This window comes from Anomaloglossus baeobatrachus, chromosome 2 (genome assembly GCF_048569485.1).
Source record: "Anomaloglossus baeobatrachus isolate aAnoBae1 chromosome 2, aAnoBae1.hap1, whole genome shotgun sequence".
NCBI classification, from domain to species: Eukaryota; Metazoa; Chordata; class Amphibia; order Anura; family Aromobatidae; genus Anomaloglossus; species Anomaloglossus baeobatrachus.
In genome coordinates this window covers 186,468,358-186,491,144 of record NC_134354.1, presented here as the reverse complement: position 1 = coordinate 186,491,144, position 22,787 = coordinate 186,468,358, and the positions used below count along the sequence as shown (strand labels likewise).

Sequence of the window (22,787 nt, the reverse complement as noted above, 5' to 3'; positions counted from 1 at the left end):
AGTACCTTATATTATTATGTGTATGATTACTATTTACTTACTGCAGGGTATGTGCTTATTTTGTTTCTACGGTTTTGTAAATGAAAGTCTGCAATGATCCATTTCTAACAAATGTAAGATTTCCATTGACAACCTGGTTTACCTGCGCACAGAAAAAGCCACCCGTCTCACTGAATACCCTCTCTGACATTATACTGAAGGCTGGATGTAAACGGTATGCCAATCTCAAACTAGCCCAGTTCTTGCCACAAGAAAAGAATTCAAGAATTTTAAGAATCTGCCAGTTAAAGGATACAGTCCAGATGTGACCGAACCTCACTGTTCAGGTGGTGCAGCTGGTTCCCCCATTTTGCATTTGAAAGCAATGAACTAAAAGTATGTTTATCAATATAGTTTGCTTTCCTTGATGCTAGATACGCCTGTCATTACACAAACAATCAAGCATACAACTTGTAATGCTCACCAGCACGAATGAGGGCTTGTTGATTCACTTTCCACATCCTGCTGCGATGGTTGGTCATCACTTCCAGACACACTGTTAGCCTATTCCCACGCCTGTACCTGGAATATCTCAATGTCCCCTTTCATATCCACCTGCTGCTGATCTGCATTTATCTCCACTCCATCCTGCTGCATGAAACACGAACCTTGAGGGTCCCGAAAGACAAAGGATGGCAATGATGCTAATGGAGTACAAGATCCTGTTTTCTCTCCATCCACTGTTGATTTCTGGTGTTTTTCCAAACTAACTAGGAGGATGGATAACTCAGTCTCTGATGATAAATTTAGTAGCCTCCTTGAAGGGCTTCAGTGAGCGATACGCATCCCACATTAGCTCCCAAAATTGGATTTTAAAGTAATCCAAGCTCCAGATTGCCTGTACATGCAGATTAAAGTGGTGATGGATTATATCTTGCAACAGGCAATCTACAATCTAACACATGCAGTGTCAAATTCAACAGTTTAAGACATCGCAAATCAGGCAATCTGTTCATACGTGGCAAAATGCGTCCTAAAGACTTTGCAAAGATAAAACTGACAAAATAACTAGCAGTTTCCTAGCCATAGACCACATCTTCCTCAATAGCATATAGTTCTTAAAACTCCACTCCAGCATCTTTTTTTAAATTTCACTGCTAGAGTGGTGCTTTAAATCCAAGTCCCTTGGCCCAGTTTTATACTTCCCTTTCTGCAGCTTCACCTTTTTGCAGTCACTCCGGTCTCGAGGTGCCATTAACTTCTGACTGGCCAGAAGTCAGAAGTTATGTCACAAGTGCTCAACACAAGTCCACGTGAGCGAGAGCGAGGCCAGAACGTGGCTGTCATTGAGGTTTATTGAGTTATAACCTGTGGCACGCTCCATGAAACACTGAAGGCTGGTAGGTCACAAATCACCAGAGACTGACCGGAGGGGTAGTAATAGAAGGTGAAGCTGCCAGATGAAGCATATGAGTCGGGGTCAGGGGACTTAGATTAAAGCACCATTCTAGCGGTAAAATAAAATACAAAAAAATAACCAAAACACTGGAGTGGGGCTTTAAAGACATTTTGCTCCATCAAATATGGCTATACGCCATACATTAAGCATGAGTTACTTCGCTACAATCTAAGGAAGCTAGAATGTTCTGGACATTGTCACTCTCGTTATCAAGCACAGCAGCAAATCTTCCGCTGTATAGATTTTGTCACCCATGGCTTTAGGCCCTGTGCACACTGCGTTTTTACCTGCGGTTTTGCTGCAGAAATTTCTTGAGAAATGTTTGTAATCTTTCTGCAGACATTTCCCAGCAAAACCTATGGGGACAAAAAATAGCTGTGTGCACAATGCGTTTTTTTCTCAAGAAAATTCTTTCTGCAGAATTTCTTGAGAAAATGTGCATGTCACTTCTTTTCCGCAGGAAGCTGCGGTATTTCACTCCATTCACTGTAATGAAATCGCGAAATACCGCGGGTATACCGCAAGTAGCAAATGATGTGCGGTATACCCTCGGTATAGCAGCGGTTACCTGCGGTAATGTTCATCACTGCCTTGTGTTTTGCAGGGAAGTGATGTCATTATGACAGGAAGAAAAAGCGGAGCAGAGTAGACACACACATCACACTCCCTGGACGCCGCATGGAAGCACTTCCGTGTGACCTCCATTGGGTGCCCGTGCAGTCTGTGTCCCGCGGCTGCTCACAGCGCATTGTCAGTGTCTGCCCGCAGTATCAGCAGCTTCTCACCCTACAATGCTGGCAGCTGCGGGGAGGCCGAGCGCTGCTGTCAGGAGGCGAGATGAGATCATTACCTGCTGTGACGATCTCCTGCTCTCCTGACGTCACCGCTGTCACTGCCTTCTATGCCCGTCTCGCGAGCGGCCCGAGACTGTTACTAGCGGTGACGTCACGGGCTCTCGCGATACTGCTGAGACCGCGGCAGGCATAGAAGGCAGTGACGGCGCTGACATCAGGAGATCGTCACTGCAGGTAATTACCTCATCTAACCTCCTGATGGCAGCGCTTGTCATCCCCTGCAGTGACCTGGGCTGACCTATTGATGTTAGCTCAGGTCACTGCACTGCTCTCCCAGCCAATGGGGAATGTTCTGTTCTTCATTGACTGGGACATTGACTATGGTATGGATCGTCGTGGGACCCCCTTATTGGATTATGCCGGACCCGGATTTGATTGTTCTTTTCAATAAATTGGTTGGGGATGAGTTGGGGCAAAACGCCAGGATTGGCACATCTTATGGATGCACCACTTCTGAGGCGGCTGTGGCCTGCTATTTTTAGGCTGGGTAGTGTCCAGTAACGGTGGACCTCCCTAGTCTGACAATACAAGACCACAGCTGTCCACTTTACCTTGGCTGGTGGATCCAATTTGGGGGGACCCCACGTTTTTTGTTTTAAATTATTTATTTAATGTAAAATAACAGCGTGGGGTGCCCTCTGTTTTGGATTACCAGCCAAGCTGAAGCTGCCAGCTGTGGTTTGCAGGCTGCAGCCATCTGCTTTACCCTAGCTGGCTACAAAAGATGGGGGGACCTCACGTCGGTTTTTGTTTTGTTTGTTTTTTTTAATTAATTTATTTTTTTTGCTAAATACAGGGCTAAGCACCCTTTACTGCCACATGAAAGTCACAAAAGGGTGCCAGCTTAGAATATGCAGGGGGGTGGGACATTATATAGGTCTTTCTCATCTATTATCTCTCTCTCTCTATTCATCTATCCATCTTTCCCTCTATCCATCATCTGTCTATTATCCATCTATCTCTCTATCGCTATTCATCTATCCCTCTATCTATTATCTGTCTGTCTATCGATTATCTATTATCTATATTATTTATTGCAGTTACAGCATAAAAAAATGCAGGGACCAACCTGTGGAAAAACCGTGGCAAAACCACGCCAAAAACGCATGCGTTTTTCCCACGGTTTAGGTGCGTTTTTTTTTTACCGCAGGTGCTGTAATCTTCAACTCCCAGAAGTTTCTCAAGAAATTTTCTTGCGAAAAATCACTTTTCTAGTGCGCACATAGCCTAAGGCTCTGTGCGCACTGGGAAATGGAATTTTCTTGAGAAAATTCCGCATCCTCTCAAAGATTACCGCACCCGCGGTAAAAAACCGCGGGAAACCGCACCCGAAAACCGCATGCGGTTTGCCGCGGCTTTACCGCGGTATTATTCGCGGTATTGCCGCGTGCGGGTTGGGATGTGCTTTATTGCATTCAATGCAATAAAGCACATTGAAGAAAAAAAAAAAAAAAAAAATACATTTAATTCTGATAGTAGATAGACAGAAGAATAGATAGAGGGATAGATAGATAGACAGAAGAATAGATAGAGGACAGATAGACAGAGGGATAGATAGATAGATGACAGATCGCTACATTTCCCACGGTCGGCAGTGAGTTCACATTACCGGCCGTGGGAAATGACCGGTAATTACCTCTGCTGTCTGCTGCATTCAGCCTGTGTCTGTGACAGTCGCGGCTGGATGTCAGCAGTGCAGGACGCCGGAGCCGGAGCTGTGGATGTCGGAGCGGTGGATTACGCCGGAGTTTTGTTGCGGGAGGGGTTAATAAAATGGTGAACGAGGCTTGTTGGTTTGTTTTAAAATAAAGGATTTTTCTGTGTGTGTGTTTTATTCACTTTACTTACGGGTTGATCATGTCAGCTGTCACATAGACGCTGCCATGATCAAGCCTGGAGTTAATGGCGGTGGTCCCCCATCACCATTAACCCCTTGTATTACCTTGTCACCACTGCTACACGGTGGCAAGAAGAGCCGAGGACACGCCGGCAGTGCCGCATAATGCATGCGACAGTGTCGGGGCAGCTGCGGCTGATATTCTCCGCTGCGGGAGGGGGAGTGAGGCGGGGGACATTAACCCTGCCCCTCTCCCTCCCCCGCCTGAGGATACCGGGCCGCCGCTGTGTGCTTACCTCGGCTGGAAGGTAAATATGCAGCGGAGCCCACGTTCTTTGTTTTCTATATTTCCGTTTTCTTTCTATGTGTGTTCTATGTGTCTGTGTTCTATGTCTGTGATGTGTGTTCTGTGTCTGATGTGTGTGTGTTTACTCTGCACGACTTCCTGTTCCTGTAATGACATCACTTCCCTGCAAAACCGCAAGCAAGTGATGTACATTACCGGAGGTAAACCGCAAAATACCGCAGGGAATAACGCAGGAAAACGCAGTGAACCGCACAGAATTTGCTGCCTGCGTTATTCCCTGCGGGATTTCATGATTAACATTGAGTCAATGGAGTGAAATCCCGCAGCGATGTGCGGAAAAGAAGTGACATGCACTTGTTTTTGCTGCGGGATTCCCGCAGCAAAACATGCAGCTGTCAAATTCCGCCCAGTGCGCACAGGATTTTTTTTCTCCATAGGATTTGCTGGTGATTCACTGCAGAGATGTTATGAAAATTTTCTGCAGCGAAACATGCAGCAAATCCGCGGCAAAATCCGCGAAAAATCCGGTAAGTGCGCACATAGCCTTAAGCTGTAAAACTGCCTGGCAGGGCTTTACCTGGCAGGCACAAAAAGAAAGAGGGAGGTGGGTGGGTTCAACACTGTATCCTTTTGATTGGAGGGCATGTCTGTTGAGGAAGATGCAGAGGTGGTATAGGAAGATACAGCACCAGGCTGGTGGAAGCAGACATGGCTTTAAATCGTGGAGGCTTCACTACCTGTATTGGTTGCAGATGTATATCATTACTGTTCAAATCATTAATGCACTCGGCCTTGAAACTTGTGTAATGGTCCTGCCCATAGTTATCCAAGTACAAAAGCTGACTGTTCATGTCACCCAATAAGGAAGACGTTGTTCTTATGACATATCTTCCATAGCCCCCAAAGCGCTTTGTGTTAGGGGACTAAGAGGCAGAAAACCAACATGTCATTGACAGAATTAAATTTATGCAATGTACAACATTAAGTGTTATGGCAGCAGCAGACTAACTGGACAATGCCGAACACGGACTAACAGACCATGTCACTTTCAGAGGTAACAATACCCTACTGTGACTGAGATCAGTGATGTGCCATAAATTCTATTACGAGCTCCACTTCCTCTCACTTATATGCGTGCTGGAGGCAAGGGACTCCCACTGTGACCTGTGTTTGGTAGAATTACTATATCTGGATAACTGGTGCTACTGGCGGTGCAGCTGCTCCCACCACCTTAGCTATTTGGCTTTGGCTATATACACACACACATACTGCAGAAAATTTGTGAACAATAAAACTGCATCTTCTGGCAGAAAAACGCACCTTGTGCCAGAAAAATGCAACAAAAAAAGCAAGTGGGGTTTTTTTTGTTTGTCTTGTAGTGAAATCAATGGCTGAAAGGGCTATATAAAAAAAAAAAAAAAACACACACACCAGAATTGTCATGCTGCAGTTTCTTTGTCAACCGAAAACTGCAGGCAAAAAAAAGCAACGTGCGCACAGCATTTCTGAATTCTCAGACTTTGCTGGGAGAAGGAAAGACACGCAGTTGCACAGCCTTAGGGTATGTGCACGAACTGCAGTTTTGTTTCTACAGTGAAAAACGCACCTTTTGGCAGAAAAACTGCACCAAAAGAACGCATGTGTTTTTTCCGCATTTTCGCCTGTGATTTTTTTTTTTACCATTGTTGATGGCAAAATGCAAGTAAAAATGCAGAAAAGAAGTGACATGCTGCTTCTTTTATCTGCAACCAAAACTGCAGGCAAGAAAAAAGCAACGTGTGCACAGCCTTTCGGATTTCTCATAGGCTTTGCTGGGGAAGGTAATACAGGCAAGTTTAGGACCACAAATTGCATCAAAAACTGCACTAAAGAAAGGAAAACTGCAAAAAAACAAAAAAAAAAAAAAAGGAACATGTGCACAAGGCCTAATATAGTTTTTTTTTTTTTTTTAATTTCACATTACAGTCTTGTTTACCAAACATTTTATACACAAGTGTAACATTTAGAAAGATGTTTAACCACACTTAGGCTGGTTTCACACTACGTCTTTTTAACATCCGTTGAAAACGTTATTTTAACGGAAGTACGGATCCTGTGCAAATCCGTTTTCACTTCAATGCATTTTCAATGGACTCGCGTCCACCTGCGTTCGCATGCGTTTGCGTCCGTTAGACGCAGGATCCGTCCTTTTGCGTTATTTTAACATGTTTCAAAAACGCAACATGTAGCGTTTTTTTGCTTTGTCAAAATAACGCATCTCACAGGATCCTTCACATTGCGCCGCGAGCTGCAATGCATTTCAATGAGTGCTGGATCCTGCCTAGCAGAATGCGTTCAGTTGCGTTGTAACAGGATCCTGCTTTTGTACTGAGCATGCCCAGAAAGTACTGAGCATGCCCAGAACCAGTCTCGCGTGATCTATCTCTCTACTCCCTCCCTCACCCTCTCTCTCTCTATCTCTGTCTTTCCCCCTTCCTCTCTCCCACCTGAGAGCTGCGGACACTCGTAACCAAGGTAAATATCGCGTAACCACTTATCTTAGTTACCCGATGTTTACGTTGGTTACGTGTGCAGGCAGCCCGGCTCCTAGCAGCTGCAGACACTCGTAACCAAGATAAATATCGGGTATCCAAGGCCGATGTTTACCTTGGTTACCAGCGTCTGCAGCTGTCAGAAGCCTCCTCCCAGTCTAGTTCCCCTCACTCCCGATCACATGACTCCAATGCCCGCCCCTAAATATCCAGTGCAGGATCCTGCAAAATAACATATGCGTTTGCATACGTTATTTGCTGTAAAAGCAGGATCCGTACTTCCGCTAAAAAAACGTTTTCAGCGGATGTTAAAAAGACGTAGTGTGAAACTAGCCTTAGGCTACTTTCACACTTGCATTGGACGGCTTCCGCAGCATTGCGTTGTGACGTATGCAACGGATGTGTTGCATATAGTGGCACAACGGATGCTACGGATCGTACAAAACAACGTAAAGCTTTTTTTCTTTTTTTTTTTCTTCTTCTTTACAGTTTACCGGCAGCAGACTATTGTGAACGATCAGCTGATCGCTCTCAATAGCCGGCGGGCGGGCGTTCAGTTGAGCACTGTCACTTGCCGGCGGCCAGGCATGCTGGCGGGCGGGCGCTCAGCTGAACGCTGTCACTTGCCGGCGGGCGGGCGCTCAGCTGAACGTTCGGCCACCGCGAGACAAAGTTTGTGATTTAAAAAAAAAAAAAAAAAAAAAGAAGAGCATGCGCAGTGAAATCTTGAGGATTCCGCTGCTCAAAAAAACATTACATGCTGCGTTCCTCCCGCTGGGCGGAAGCAACGGAGCGTCGCCCAGCGGAAGCAACGCAGGTCCTTTTGGCACAATCCGTCATCCATACAAGTCTATGGGAAACAGCGGAATCGGTTAATGGATTCCGCTGTTTTCCAAAAGGGCGGATAGTAACGGAAGGAAAACAACGCAAGTGTGAAAGTACCCTTATCCAACTCTTGAGAGGAATAACAAGAAATGGTAGGGAGGGTACACACGATACCCCAAAAAAATCTCATGCAACAACAGTCTATCATTGATATGGTGTGTAAGCGGCTCAATTTGTCTACAATTCCAAAACAGACAGTTATTTGTGTAGATTTAGGTTTAAAGGCGTTAACTCCCAGGAAAACCCCTTTTTAAATCAAATATTCCCTCTTGAAATATAAAAACAGACACTCCCCTGCACTGGCGGTATTGCAGCAATGTGTTCTCGTTCAGGTGACGTTATGGCACTAAAGCCCGGCAGACAATCAGCAGGCACATTGGGCTGCTGATGTTTGGCTGCAGGGCTCACATTGCGTGTCACTCGAGCCCCAGCACCGCCCACTTTGGAACAGCGCCTTTGCAGTAAGTATGTTTTTATTCAAGGGGGTTTAATTAACTTAAAAAGGGGCTGTCCAGGCAGTGGTTAACCCTTTTAAATCCCCATGGCCAAAAATGGTGTGAAAAAAAATGCCAGCTATATACATACCCAGGAAGACAAAAATGGCAAGGCAATAGTCCACAGTGTATCGTTGCATATGCTTTTCTCATACTGGACTAGTAAAACATGAATGTAAAGACTATATTTTTTATTTAATATTGTTCGACTTTTTAAACACTACTCTAACATACTGATTTCAGATTTTTAAGCAGAGTAAAAAGTAAGATTTAGAGGCCTTAAAACTGAGTCCTTGGTTTCCGGTCCTTCAAGAATGCAAAAGTGTGTAATTTCACAAGATTGGAGGTGTAAAACCTGTATACATCACTTTCGGATCAATTCACACAACCTGCAGGTGCAGACAACTACCGCTCTTTTGCCCCGTCAATATATTTATTCATAGACTACTATGACTCCCTCTTCTATTTTGACAGCGCTGAAAAGTTGCTTATTTTCTTTTAGGCCTTTCTCTCCTTATATCGAATGCAGAGCTGTGCGCTCTGACCACAAGGCACATAGACCCCTCCGTGACAGCATCTGATGCCCGGGGCTGCAGTATGCCGCCATGTCTTCACTGCAGTTGAATGCTTTACAGCGGCGGCTGTGCAGCAAAGCATTCAACTGCTGTAAAGCGCCTACAGTGGCGCAGTGGCAGCTCCTTGCACGAGACGTGATTATCAAGGGGTGCCTCTTGTAGACCGCAGGCACATACACCTTTCCGGGATCACGTCCTGTACACGGGGCCGCCGCTGCTGCTGTCATGGCTTTACTGCAGTTGAATGCTTTACTGCACCGCTGCCGCCGTAAAGCATTCAACTGCAGTAAAGCCACGATGGCAGCCTGCAGCGCCGTGTATTAGACGCGATCACAGAGGGGTCTACAAGAAGCAGCTGAGGACACCGGGAATGGAGGACAAGTGAGAATAATTTTTATTTCATAATAAAGGACAAAAAGGTGACTGATAGGAGGACATTACTGTAGGGCACATTATTAGAGGGCCCAAGGATGGGCACAGTACAATAAGGGGAGGGGGAGAAGGACGGGCCACATTACTACAAGGGGGGACAAGGATGGGCACATTACTACAAGGGGGGACAAGGATGGGCACATTACTACAAGGGGGGACAAGGATGGGCACATTACTACAAGGGGGGACAAGGATGGGCACATTCCTACAAGGGGGACAAGGATGGGCACATTACTACAAGGGGGACAAGGATGGGCACATTACTACAAGGGGGACAAGGATGGGCACATTACTACAAGGGGGACAAGGATGGGCACATTACTACAAGGGGGACAAGGGTGGGCACATTACTACAAGGGGGACAAGGGTGGGCACATTACTACAAGGGGGACAAGGGTGGGCACATTACTACAAGGGGGACAAGGATGGGCACATTACTACAAGGGGGACAAGGATGGGCACATTACTACAAGGGGGACAAGGATGGGCACATTACTACAAGGGGGACAAGGATGGGCACATTACTACAAGGGGGACAAGGATGGGCACATTACTACAAGGATGGGCACATTACATTTTATTGGGATCTATTTTTATTTTTTAATCTTCCCAGTAGCTGCTGCATTTCCTACCCTAGGCTTATACTGGAGTCAATACTGTTTCCAAATTTCTTGTTGTAGAATTAGGGGCCTCGGCTTATACTTGGGTCGGCTTATACTCGAGTATATACAGTAGTTGCCAGTAAAATCATGCATGCAAATCTTTGGACGGTAAATGCACTGACATATTTATATCTTCTATTTGTAGCTCAATTCCTGAAAAATCATTGCTTTAATACAAATGAGGTGTTAAGTGTGAAAGTCCTGACAGAACATCCCACGCCTCAGGCTCCCGAGGTTGCTTCCCCCACCCACAGCATCTTTAGCTGGATTGATACTTCACCGTTTTAATTCCTTCCAGGGTGATGGATGTCACTGTCAGCTATCAGCAAGTCCATAAAACTCAAAGCACTATGCATCCAAATGCTACTGCTCTGTCATTAACATCCAAATACCAACCACCTGTTGACCCACAGGTAAAGGCACACACAAAAAAAAAAAAAAAGAAGAAGAAGAATCGGCATCTGGAATAAATCGATTCTTCAGAGTTTATTGAAAATATATATTAAAAAGCCCCCGAGATGGGCATACAGCGTCTTACTCGTTTCCAGCGCACACTGCTCTCTTGGTCATAGATGATCTAAAATGTCCCGTTGTATTGTGTAAGAACAAAATAAATCATGAGATCAATTATGTATGCAAATTATTTGGAATCAATTATCTATGCTATAAGGTGTTTGATTCCAAATAATTTGCATAGATAATTGATCTCAAATGGTTTATTTTCTTCTTATAAAATGTCTCATTGTATTGTGTATCATCTTCGACCAAGAAAGCAGTGTGCGCTCGAAATGAGTAAGATGCTGTATGTTCACCTCGGTGGCTTTTTAATATATATTTTCAATAAACTCTGAAAAATGTATTTATTCCGGATGTTGATCCTTCTTTTTCTGGACAGTCAGCTATCAAAGAGGCTGATGCGGTGCAGGTACACCACCTCAGGTGCCAGAGGCTCTGGAAGTGCTATGTCGTGCCCAGAGCACCAAGTCTCATGTGTATGTGAATTAATCAGATGTCTCTGGACCTCAGCAACAGACAAAAATATATAGGGTCCAATAGACTTAGCTTTCAAATATCTGCATGGCTATATGTGCAGGTTTGTGGCTATGGGATTTGATCTTATGGACAGGTTCCCCATAATTGTAGAAAGTTCCAGGCCCAAACTCCCCGAGATCAAAACTGATAACATGCCTCTACAACAATAAACCAAATATACCGTATTTTTTGGATTATAAGACTCACTTTTCCTCCAAAACATTTGGGAGGAAAATGAGGGGTGAGTCTTAAAATCCGAATGCAGATTACCGGGAGGTTGTGGAGAGGGGTCACAGGAGGCCAGGGGAATGCTTTGCGCTGTTGTGCGGCGGACAGCAGCTCGGTTGTGCAGCAGGCAGTGAGGTCTGTGAGGCGGGCAGTGAGGTCTGTGCGGCGGACAGCAGCTCGGTTGTGCAGCAGGCAGTGAGGTCTGTGAGGCGGGCAAGTAAGGTCTGTGCGGCGGACAGCGGCTCTGTTGTGCAGCAGGCAGTGAGGTCTGTGAGGCGGGCAGTGAGGTCTGTGCGGCGGACAGCAGCTCGGTTGTGCAGCAGGCAGTGAGGTCTGTGAGGCGGGCAGTAAGGTCTGTGCGGCGGACAGCGGCTCTGTTGTGCAGCAGGCAGTGAGGTCTGTGAGGCGGGCAGTGAGGTCTGTGCGGCGGACAGCAGCTCGGTTGTGCAGCAGGCAGTGAGGTCTGTGAGGCGGACAGCGGCTCTGTTGTGCAGCAGGCAGTGAGGTCTGTGAGGCGGGCAGTGAGGTCTGTGCAGCGGACAGCGGTTTGGTTGTGCAGCAGGAAGTGAGGTCTGTGCGGCTGGCAGCGGCTCTGTTGTGCGGCGGGCAGCGGCTGTGTCGTGCAGCGAGCAGTGAGGTCTGTGTGGCAGGCGGCGGGCAGTGACGTCTGTGCGGCGGGCAGTGGCTGTGTCTGTGCGGCTGGCAGCTGCTCTGTTGTGCGGCGGGCAGCGAGCAGTGAGGTCTGTGCGGCAGGCGGCGGGCAGTGACGTCTGTGCGGCGGGCAGTGGCTGTGTGTGCGTCTGGCAGCAACTCTGTTGTTCAGCAGGCAGTAAGGTACGAGCCATTGTGAAGATGTCTGCAGTGAGGGCTTCCAATAATGGCGCCCAGTGTCGGCGCGTGTGCAGATAGAGCTCCCAACTCAAGCTTTCATTTGCGCACGCGCCGACACCGACCGCCATTTCTTTGTAGCCCGCACCGCCGACATCTTCAGAATGTCCCATGACTCACCGCCTGTTGCCTAGGTACAGAGCAGCAGTGGCTGCCCCAGGGCAGAGCTGCATCCCCAAGTGAACATCTAGGCCCCCCTCTGCACCGCGGCAGCATCGCCGTACTCCATCACCGCCGCTGCCTCCTGTGACCCCCTGCTCCACCACAGCTGCTGCCCCCCAGTAAGACACCACCGGATTATAAAACGGACCCAATATATAATTTTTTTTTACCTTTTTTTTTTTTCTCTAAATTTGGGGTGCCTCTTATAATCCGGTGCGTCTTATAAAACGAAAAATCTGGTATTTGAAAACCACAAGCATATAAAAGAAAAATTACCCTACAAAGCTGCCCGATGAAGGGGGAAAAAACAGCTAAGTAGCAAACCATATTGATACTTAAAACGAAGAGCGACGACTACAGAGCAATGAAACCAGAGTAATCCGGCAACATCAAACCAACAGTTAGAGAAAACCACATTTAATGAAATGGTCATATTTTTGGAACTATGAATACTTAAATGCATTCTCTGATGTCTGCTAACATTTGGTAGCAATGTTTGATAAAGTCCCACTCACCTTCCAGTAGTCTGATTGTAAACCGTAGTACCTCTGGTATGCAGATAATGCTGGAAAGAGAAAACAAGCATGAGTGACAAGAAAATATGCCATGTGCAAAACGGCTTCACCTAAAAACATTATATACATGTGGTCAAAATTGTTGGTACCCCTCGTTTAATGAAAGAAAATCCTACAATGGTCACAGAAATAACTTGAATCTGACAAAAGTAATAAATAAAAAATCTATGAAAATAAACAAATTAAAGTCAAACATTGCTGCTTTTCTGCTTCCACAAAAATGTTAAAAAAATAAAACTCATAAAATAGGCCTAGACACAAATGATGGTTCCCTCCTCAACTTAATATTTTGTTGCACAACCTTTGACGCAATCGCTGCAATCAAATGATTCCTGTAACTGTCAATGAGACTTCTGCTCTTCTCGACAGGTATTTGACCACTCCTCAAGAGCAAACTGCTCCAGTTATCTTGTGTGTAAGGCTATGTGCACACGTTGTGGTTTTTTCAGCGCAGAAAAAACGCACCCTCTGGCAGAGGGGAGAATTGTAAACAATGCGTTTTGGGAAAAAAACGCATCAAAAACGCATGTGTTTTTCATGCGTTTTTCATGCGTTTTCCATAGGTGCGTTTTTGACCACATGATCCAGTGACAGTGCCCACAGTACATCCAGTACACAGTGCCAGCCTTCCTGCAGAGATGTGAGTGTTGTCCACGGGAGAACGCAGCTGCCCATGCCCACGATTTGGGTTCAGGCTGCTGTGGAGCTCTATGCTACCTGCAGAGAACACTCTTGTCTCCGTAGCACAAATTGACATGCTGAGGCTCGGGAAGCTGCACCACAGGTCAGTTTATGCTGCGGAGAAAAGAAGCACAGTGGGCACGGAATTTCTAAAAATCCTTCCACTGTGCTTCTACTGCAGAACGCAGCGTTATGGACGCAGGGAAAACACTCTGCGCCCATAACGCTGCAAACCCTGATTGTGGGCACACAGCCTAAAATGTGTCAATGGATGTCAAACATATATTTAACGTCCCACCCCCCCTGCATATTCTAAGCTGGTGCCCTTTAGTGCCTTTCATGTGGCACTAAAGGGTGCCTAGCCTTGTATTTAGCCCAAAAAAAAAAATTTAAAATAAATGACGTGGTGTCCCCCCTATTTTTGATAGCCAGTCAGGGTAAAGCAGACAGCTGTAGCCTGCAAACCACTGCTGACAGCTTCATCTTGTCTGGTGATCAATTTGGAGGGCTCCCCAAGCTGTTTTTTTTTTTATTTATTTATAAATAATTAAAAAAAAAACCGTGGGGTCCCCCCCAAATTAGATCACCAGCCAAGGTGAAGCTGACAGCTGGGGTCTGGTATTCTCAGGATGGGAAGAGCCATGGTTATTGGACTCTTTCCAGCCTAAAAATAGCAGGCCACAGCCGCCCCAGAAGTGGCGCATCCATTAGATGCGCCAATCCTGGCACTTCGCCCCAACTCATCACGCGCCCTGGTGCGGTGGCAAACGGGGTAATATATGGGGTTGATACCAGATGTGTAATGTCACCTGGCATCAAGCCCAGCAATTAGTGATGTCACGGCGTCTATTTTATACCAGACATAACTAATTGACAGTAATAGCAAAAAAAATTGACAACCAAAAAAAAAATGTATTTGAATAAACACTTCCAAAAACATATCCTCTTTTACCAATTTATTGAAAAGAAAAAAAACTGGGTCCGCAGTATCCATTTTTGACGTCTCACGTGGCCTCTGGACCTTCTAGAATATGGGGGGCATGCTCAGGGAACGTGTCCCCCATTTTCTAGTAGTGCAGACCCTCCATTTGAGGAGAGTGGGTGCAAAGAATCTGCACCCACTCTCCCCGGGTCACAGCTGCACAGTGCCGAGCAGCAGCAGCCAGCGCAGCTCACACTGAACACAGGAAGCTGTCAGCTGCTCGGCACATGTGACCGGCGCGCACGGTGAAGGAGGAGGGGGCCGCGGGGGATCAGCGCTGTGACAGGTACGGGGGTTACCGGGGGACACCGGAGGACACCGGGGGGGAATAGGGGGTGACCTGGCAGGGCCTGGGGAGCAGTTTTCTGTCGCATGTGTTATTGCACATGCGACAGGAGTAGGGCGGCCGGTGCGCTGCTGTGCGCGCGGCCATGTTGGTTTTTCGGGAGGGGGGTCGGGGGTGGGGCACTTTGGCGACACCGGGGGCTTTCCTGAACTTTGCCAGGAAGTGAGGTCAACAGGAAACCTCTTGACCTCACTTCCAGGTAAAATGCCTGCGTTCTGTATGCCGACAAAGCCCGCGGACCGCAACAAAAATGCAGCGAACTGCGGTGTAGCTGCGTTCTGACCCGCATCATTGATTTCAATGGGGGGAGAACGCAGCCACAACGCACAAAAGAAGTGACATGCTGCTTTTCTTTCCGCACCGATATTTGGCATCCAAAACGCTGCGTTTAGAAACGCAGTGTGTGCACTGATTTTTCGGCTTTCTCCTACACTTTGCTGGGAAAGCTGAATGCATGCAATTTGCCACTGAAACGCTGCGGTTCTAAATGCAGCGTTTCCGCGGTAAAAAAAACTCAACGTGTGCACACAGCCTAAAGGTTGCCTTTTCCAGAAAGCATGTTTCAACTCTTTTCAAAGATGCTCAATAGGATTTAGGTCAGGGCTCATAGAAGGCCACTCCAGAATAGTCCAATGTTTTCCTCTTAGCCATTCTTGGGTGTTTTTAGCTGTGTGTTTTGGGTCATTAATCTGTTCCAAGACCCATGACCTGCAACTGAGACCAAGCTTTATGACACTGAGCAGCACATTTCCCTCTAGAATCCCTTGATAGTCTTGAGATTTCATTGTACCCTGCACAGATTCAAGACACCCTGTGCCAGATGCAGCAAAGCAGCCCCAGAACATAACAGAGCCTCCTTTATGTTTCACAGGAACAAGGAGCTGATGTGCATTGCCAAAAAAAATCCACTTTTGTATCATCTGTCCATAGGACATTCTACCAGAAGCTTTATGGCTTGCCAACATGTAGTTTGGCAAATTCCAGTATGGCTTTTTTATGATTTTTTTTTTTCAACAATGGTGTCCCTCCTTGGTCGTCTACCATAGAGTCCACTTTAGCTCAAACAATGACAGATGGTGCGATCTGACACTGATGTTCCTTGAGCTTGAAGTTCACCGTTAATCTTTTTATAAGCTTTTCTGGGCTCTTATGTTACCATTCATATTAGCCATCTCTTTGATTTGCCATCAATTTTCCTCCTGTGGCCACATCCAGGGAGGTTGGCTACAGTCCCATGGATCTTACATTTCTGAATAATATGTGCAACTGTAGTCACAGGAACATGAAGCTGCTTGGAGATGGTCTTATAACCTTTTCCTTTAACATGCTTGACTATAATTTTCTTTCTAATCTCCTGAGACAACTCTTAACATCGCTTAGTCTGGTCCATGTTGAGTGTGGTACACACCATGTCACTAAACCGCACAGTGAGTATCTGCAGCCCTATATACAGGCCCACTGACTGATTACAAAATTGTAGACGCCTGTGATGCTAATTAGTGGACACACATTGAATTAACATATCCCTTTTGTCACATTATTTTCAGGGGTACCATCATTTCTGTCCAGGCCTGTTTCATGAGTATTATCTAAAAAATTCTGTGGAAGCATGGTTGAAAAGCAATGTCTGACTTTCATTTGTTCATTTTCATAGTTTTTAATTATTATTACTTTTGTCAGATTTAAGTTATTTCTGTGGGTTTTTCTTTCATTAAACGAGGGGTACCAACAATTTTGACCACGTGTGTACATATATTCATGGACTGCGATGCATGGAAAGCCTAATATATGTATAGGAGCTCTTGAGTTTGAGTTGGGAGACATGTAGCTGTTCTGTGATAAATGGATGTGTGAATGTGGCCTTACCCTAAGGGCTAAGCCACACGGCGAGAAAAACAGTGCGAGTGGAGTGCGATAAAACATCGCATTCCCCTCGGACCAATTCTAGCCTGTGTGTCAGCGCACATGAGCGATTATTTTTTCAGCCCTAATCGGACTGAGAAAACAAATCGCAGCATGCTGCGATTGTAATCCGAGACGCTTTCTCTCGCACCCATTCAAGTGAATGGGGCGAGAGAAAAATTGCACTGCACTCGCGGTACACCGGTGTACCGCTAGTGCAGTGCGAGAATGGCAATAGCCGGCTACGGAGGAGAGAGGGAGATAAATCCCTCCCTCCCCTCCTGAGAGCCGGCCCGCCCCCCGCAGCTGAGGTCTGCTCGCACGAACGGACCTCAGTTGCAAGGACACACACATGACACTCGGCTCTGCTGTACTGCCAGCACGAGCCGAGTGTCATGCAAGTGGATCGCAGTAGTGCCCGTGTGGCCCCAGCCTAACTCTAGGCTGTAATTATCATTTCTTTATTCATTTTCAGAACGCAACATGCCATTTGTAATCTAGTTTCAGACTTCTCATGTGAATTGTCCCTCCCAGATAAACCATCATGGATAAGAGTTCCAAAAGTTCTGACTATAAGGCCTAAGCCACACGGCGAGAAAAACAGTGCGAGTGGAGTGCTATAAAACATCGCATTCTGCTCGGACCAATATTAGCCTGTGTGTCAGCACACATGAGCGATTATTTTCTCAGCCCTAATCGGACCGAGAAAACAATCGCAGCATGCCGCGATTGTAAGCTGAGACTCTTTCTCTCGCACCCATTCAAGTGAATGGGGCGAGAGAAAAATAGCACTGCACTCGCAGTACACCGGTATACCGCTAGTGCAGTGCGAGAATGGCAATAGCCGGCTACAGAGGAGAGAGGGAGATAAATCCCTCCCTCCCCTCCTGAGAGCCGGCCCGCCCCCTGCAGCTGAGGTCTGCTCGCACGAACGGATCTCAGTTGCAAGGACACATGCATGACACTCGGCTCTGCTGTACTGTCAGCATGAGCCAAGTGTCATACAAGGGGATCGCAGTAATCCCCGTGTGGCCCCTTACTGTATGACTTCTACAGCCCATGAGGGACATATTCACCCCTGTACTGATGGACACTGAGGCTATCAGGGTGTTAAAGCCATTAACCCTGCAGAGTCTGCGTTAGTGACCAGATTTCTTTTTAGGACATGGTCAAGGAAATCGGTGACCAGGTTTTTGTTACCTCATTTGACAGCAGCATAATGTAGGGAAAGAGATCCTGAATCTAATGATGTATCATTTAGGCTATGTGCCCACTATCAGTGTTTGCAGCATTTTGGTTGCAACGTGTTTTCGCTGCATCCAAAATGTTGCATTGTACAGAACAAACAGTGGATGGGATTTATAGAAATCCATGCCCACTGTGCGTGCACTGCCCGCAGCGAAAAGTGACCTGCGGAGCAGCTTTCCGAGCAGCAAACATGTCAATTCTTTACTGCGGTGTCACAAGCTTCCTCTGTAGGGAGAACACAAGCGAGAGACTGCAGGGCCCTGAACACTGATTATGGGCACGTGCAGCTGTGGTCTACTGCGGAGGAGACCCACCGCGTCCAGGACGCACCGGGTCCTGGTCATGGGCACATACCCTTAGATTACTGGGTGTAGCTGTTCTGACACAATCAGAATGTTTAGATTTAGCGTGCAACAGAGCTGAGAGAGCTTCATATGTCCATACCAGGCTCTCAATAGAGATTGCACATTTACAGTGATGTGACAATCAGAAGAGAGGGGCGTGCTGGACTGTGTGTGACAGTCTGAGCAATGATAAGGGTCCAGCTGCTTAACACTAGACGTTCCAGAGAGAGGTCATTTAACATTTCTACCTTTGGAACCCAGAGACGGGTCGAATGACCTGAAGGATTTTAGTTAACATCCTTTGTTGAGGTGGATCAACACAATTGGCCCCTGCAGATTCCTCAGGCAATGGCCACATTTACAAATGAAAGGATGCTAATTGGAGTCATCAGAGTTGTCAGTTTGGACTAAGGGTCATTTGACCCTCTTTCAGGACTTCAGGGGGGGGGGGAGCTCGAAATTTCTGGGACTTCTAGTGTTAAACAGCAAACAACAGATCGGACCTGGTCAAGATAAGCATCCCTGAATTCTATGTTATAACCCTTGCCGCATGCTGTCTTTAGCTTACATAGCAAAAACCTGCTGACATTCCCTTTCAGGATTTAGCTTGAGAACCTGATGTGTGTTTACAATACCATACACACCAGAATAGATCTCAATATCGTATAAAAATGCAGGATCATACCGATTTCCTGAGGTTTTAGTGGCAGAATGTGTACCTGTATTAATTCCTTAATTTGGGAACAAGGCCTTAAGGCCACGTCTCACTAAGCAACATCGCTAACAACATCGCTGTTGAGGCACGACTTTTGTGACGTAGCAGCGATGCTGCTAGTGATGTTGCTGTGTGTGACATCCAGCAACAACCTGGCCCCTGCTGTAAGGTCGCTGGTTGTTGCTGAATGTCCTGGACCATTTTTTAGTTGTTGCTGTCCCGCTGTGAAGCACACATCACTGTGTGTGACAGCAACAGAGCAACAACTAAATGTGCAGGGAGCCGGCTTCTGCGGATGCTGGTAACCAATGTAAATATCGGGTAACCAAGAAGCCCTTTCCTTGCTTATCCGATATTTACCTTCGTTACCAGCGTCCGCCGCTCTCACGCTGCCAGTGCCGGCTCCCTGCACACATAGCCAGACTACACATCGGGTAATTAACCCGATGTGCACTCTGGCTAGGAGTGCAGGGAGCCAGCGCTAAGTGGTGTGCGCTGGTAACCAAGGTAAATATCGGGTTGGTTACCCGATATTTACCTTAGTTACCAAGCGCAGCATCGCTTCCACGCGTCGCTGGGGGCTGGTCACTGGTTGCTGGTGAGATCTGCCTGACAGCTCACCAGCAACCCGTGTAGAGACGCTCCAGCGATCCCTGCCAGGTCAGGTCGCTGGTGGGATCGCTGGAGCGTCGCTTAGTGTGACGGTACCTTAACACAAATAGCTGAATAGGATAACTGAAGTGAGCACTAATATATATATACCTTGATGAGGTTTTGGGGCTCAGTTACATTGATTAATGCGATTGCTAAATATCTCCTTTTTCCTAATATTCATGGCAGGTATGCAATTCATTATTCACATGTTCAAGTTAGCAAGTAGCATTTTTCATTGTATTTTCCAATATTTTTCCATATGCTTAAGGCATTATACCATTATCTAAGTTTGATGTGCAGCCTTATCCTTATATGGTACCTTAACACAAGTCCTATGGGAATAACTCCCACCCTCCCTTTTGTGAGCTATACTGTTTTTATCTATAAGGGTCCATTTACATTAGTCAATGGGCGACACTTAAGGTCCAGTCACACTAAGCAACTTACCAGCGATCCCAACAACGATAGGGATCGCTGGTAAGTTGCTAGGAGGTTGCTGGTGAGATGTCACACTGCGACGCTCCAGCGATCCCACCAGCAACCTGACCTGGCAGGGATCGCTGGAGCGTCACTACACGAGTTGCTGGTGAGCTCACCAGCAACCAGTGACCAGCCACACGTGCAGGGAGCAGCGCACACTGAGCGCTGGCTGCCTGCTCTCCTAGTTACAGCACACATCGGGTTAATTAACCCGATGTGTCCTGCAGCTACATATGCACAGAGCAGGGAGCAGCGCACAATGCTTAGCGCTGGCTCCTTGCTCTCCTAGCTACAGCACACATCGGGTTAATTAACCCGATGTGTCCTGCAGCTACATGTGCACAGAGCAGGAGCCGGCACTGACAGTGAGAGCGGCTGAGGCTGGTAACAAAGGTAAATATCGGGTAACCAAGGACAGGGCTTCTTGGTTACCCGATGTTTACATTGGTTACCAGCCTCCGCAGAAGCCGGCTCCTGCTGCCTGCACATTTAGTTGTTGCTGTCTCGCTGTCACACACAGCGATCTGTGCTTCACAGCAGGACAGCAACAACTAAAAAATGGCCCAGGACATTCAGCAACAACCAACGACCTCACAGCAGGGGCCAGGTTGTTGCTGGATGTCACACACAGCAACATCGCTAGCAACGTCACAAAAGTTGTTCGTTAGCAGCGATGTTGCTAGCGATGTTGCTTAGTGTGACGGGGCCTTTAATCGGTAACTTGTTTGATTGTAATCTGCCTCCTAAGTACACTCCTTAACAATAATCTTGCAGCAGAAAAAGCACCTAAACACTAAAAGAAAGGAGCGATAAAGCTTAGCCCATACAGCAATGTGCTGTCAGATATCAGAGGCAGCATATTCTGACACATTTCAAGAGTCATTACTGCTTCATTTTCTATCAATGTATAATGATATAACTAAAAGAATAAACTCCAGTCCTATCAGGTTCAGGTGTTTTACTAGTCTACGAAAAACAGGTAAATAATCTAAAGCAAGTTCAGTGACCATCCCCGCTAACAACGCCAGTGCATTGGAAGTAAATGTTAAGTAAAAGCATCCAAGAGTCCGGCAACAAAGCAATTACCCATCTCCTGTTTCACCAGGCACTACTAGATTAAAAATGATTCTATATGAAACATCTGCAAAATAGCCTGTACCAGAGGATTTCTAATGGGATGTGTCTTCTGGTGTGCGAAAACTGGCCAACTGATTGACAAATTTGAGTATGAGGTGACCATCCAAGACTGCTAAGAGGAACACACAGTGCCTACTTATCTACAAGTTATTAGACATATATTTTATACCTTAGCATTTTTGCACAAAACGTTTTGTAACTTTACACCGTGTGCAGAATTATTAGGCAAGTTGTATTTTAGAGGATTTTTTTTATTATTAATCAACAACTCTGTTCTCAATCAACCCAAAAGACTCAAATATCAAAGCTGAATATTTTGGAAGTTGGAGTGGGTTTTTTTTAGATTTGGTTATCTTAGGAGGATATCTGTTTGTGCAGGTAATTATTACTGTGCAGAATTATTAGGCAACTTAATAAAAACAAAATATATTCCCATCTCACTTGTTTATTTTCACCAGGTAAACCAATAACTGCACAAAATTTAGAAATAAACATTTCTGACAAGCAAATACAAAACCCAAATACATTAGTAACCAATATAGCCACCTTTCTTTATGACACTCAACAGCCTACCATCCATAGATTGTCAGTTGCTTGATCTGTTTATGATCAACATTGTGTACCGTTTTCCCTCCCTGTAGATCTCACATTTTATGAGGGACCACAGGATCTCTATGGGGTTCAGATCAGGTGAACAAGGGGGTCATGTCATTATTTTTTCATCTTTTAGACCTTTACTGGCCAGCCACGCTGTGGAGTAGTTGGATGCATGTGATGGAGCATTGTCCTGCATGAAAATCATGTTTTTCTTGAATGATACCGACTTCTTCCTGTACCACTGCTTGAAGAAGTTGTCTTCCAGAAACTGGAAGTAGGTCTGGGAGTTGAGCTTCACTCCATCCTCAACCCGAAAAGGTCCCACAAGCTCATCTTTGATGATTCCAGCCCATACCAGTACCCCACCTCCACCTTGCTGGCGTCTAAGTTGGAGTGGAGCTCTCTGCCCTTTACTGATCCAGCCTCTGGCTCATCCATCTGGCCCATCAAGAGTCACTCTCATTTCATCAGTACATAAAACCTTAGAAAAATCAGTCTTAAGATATTTCTTGCTCCAGTCTTAACGTTTTATCTTATGTTTCTTGTTCAAAGGTGGTCATTTTTCAGCCTTCCTTACCTTGGCCATGTCCCTGAGTATGGCACACCTTGTGCTTTTTGATACTCCAGTAATGTTGCAGCTCTGAAATATGGCCAAACTGGTGGCAAATGGCATCTTGGCAGCTTCACGCTGATTTTCCTCAATTCATGGGCAGTTATTTTGCGCCTTTTTTGCCCAACACTCTTCTTGCGACCCTGTTGGCTTTTTGCCATGAAACACTTGATTGTTCAGAGATCACGCTT

General features: G+C 46.2%; 1 protein-coding gene across 4 annotated transcripts in view; it reads right to left on the bottom strand.

Moving 5' to 3' along the window:
• KDM6A (lysine demethylase 6A) overlaps positions 1-22,787 on the bottom strand; it is a 209,778-nt gene that overhangs the window by 125,400 nt on the left and 61,591 nt on the right. For all 4 annotated transcript variants that reach the window (XM_075335539.1, XM_075335541.1, XM_075335540.1 and 1 more), the window contains exon 4: positions 12,841-12,890. In XM_075335539.1, the coding sequence (XP_075191654.1) occupies positions 12,841-12,890 (50 nt within the window). The remainder of the gene's footprint in view (positions 1-12,840; positions 12,891-22,787) is intronic.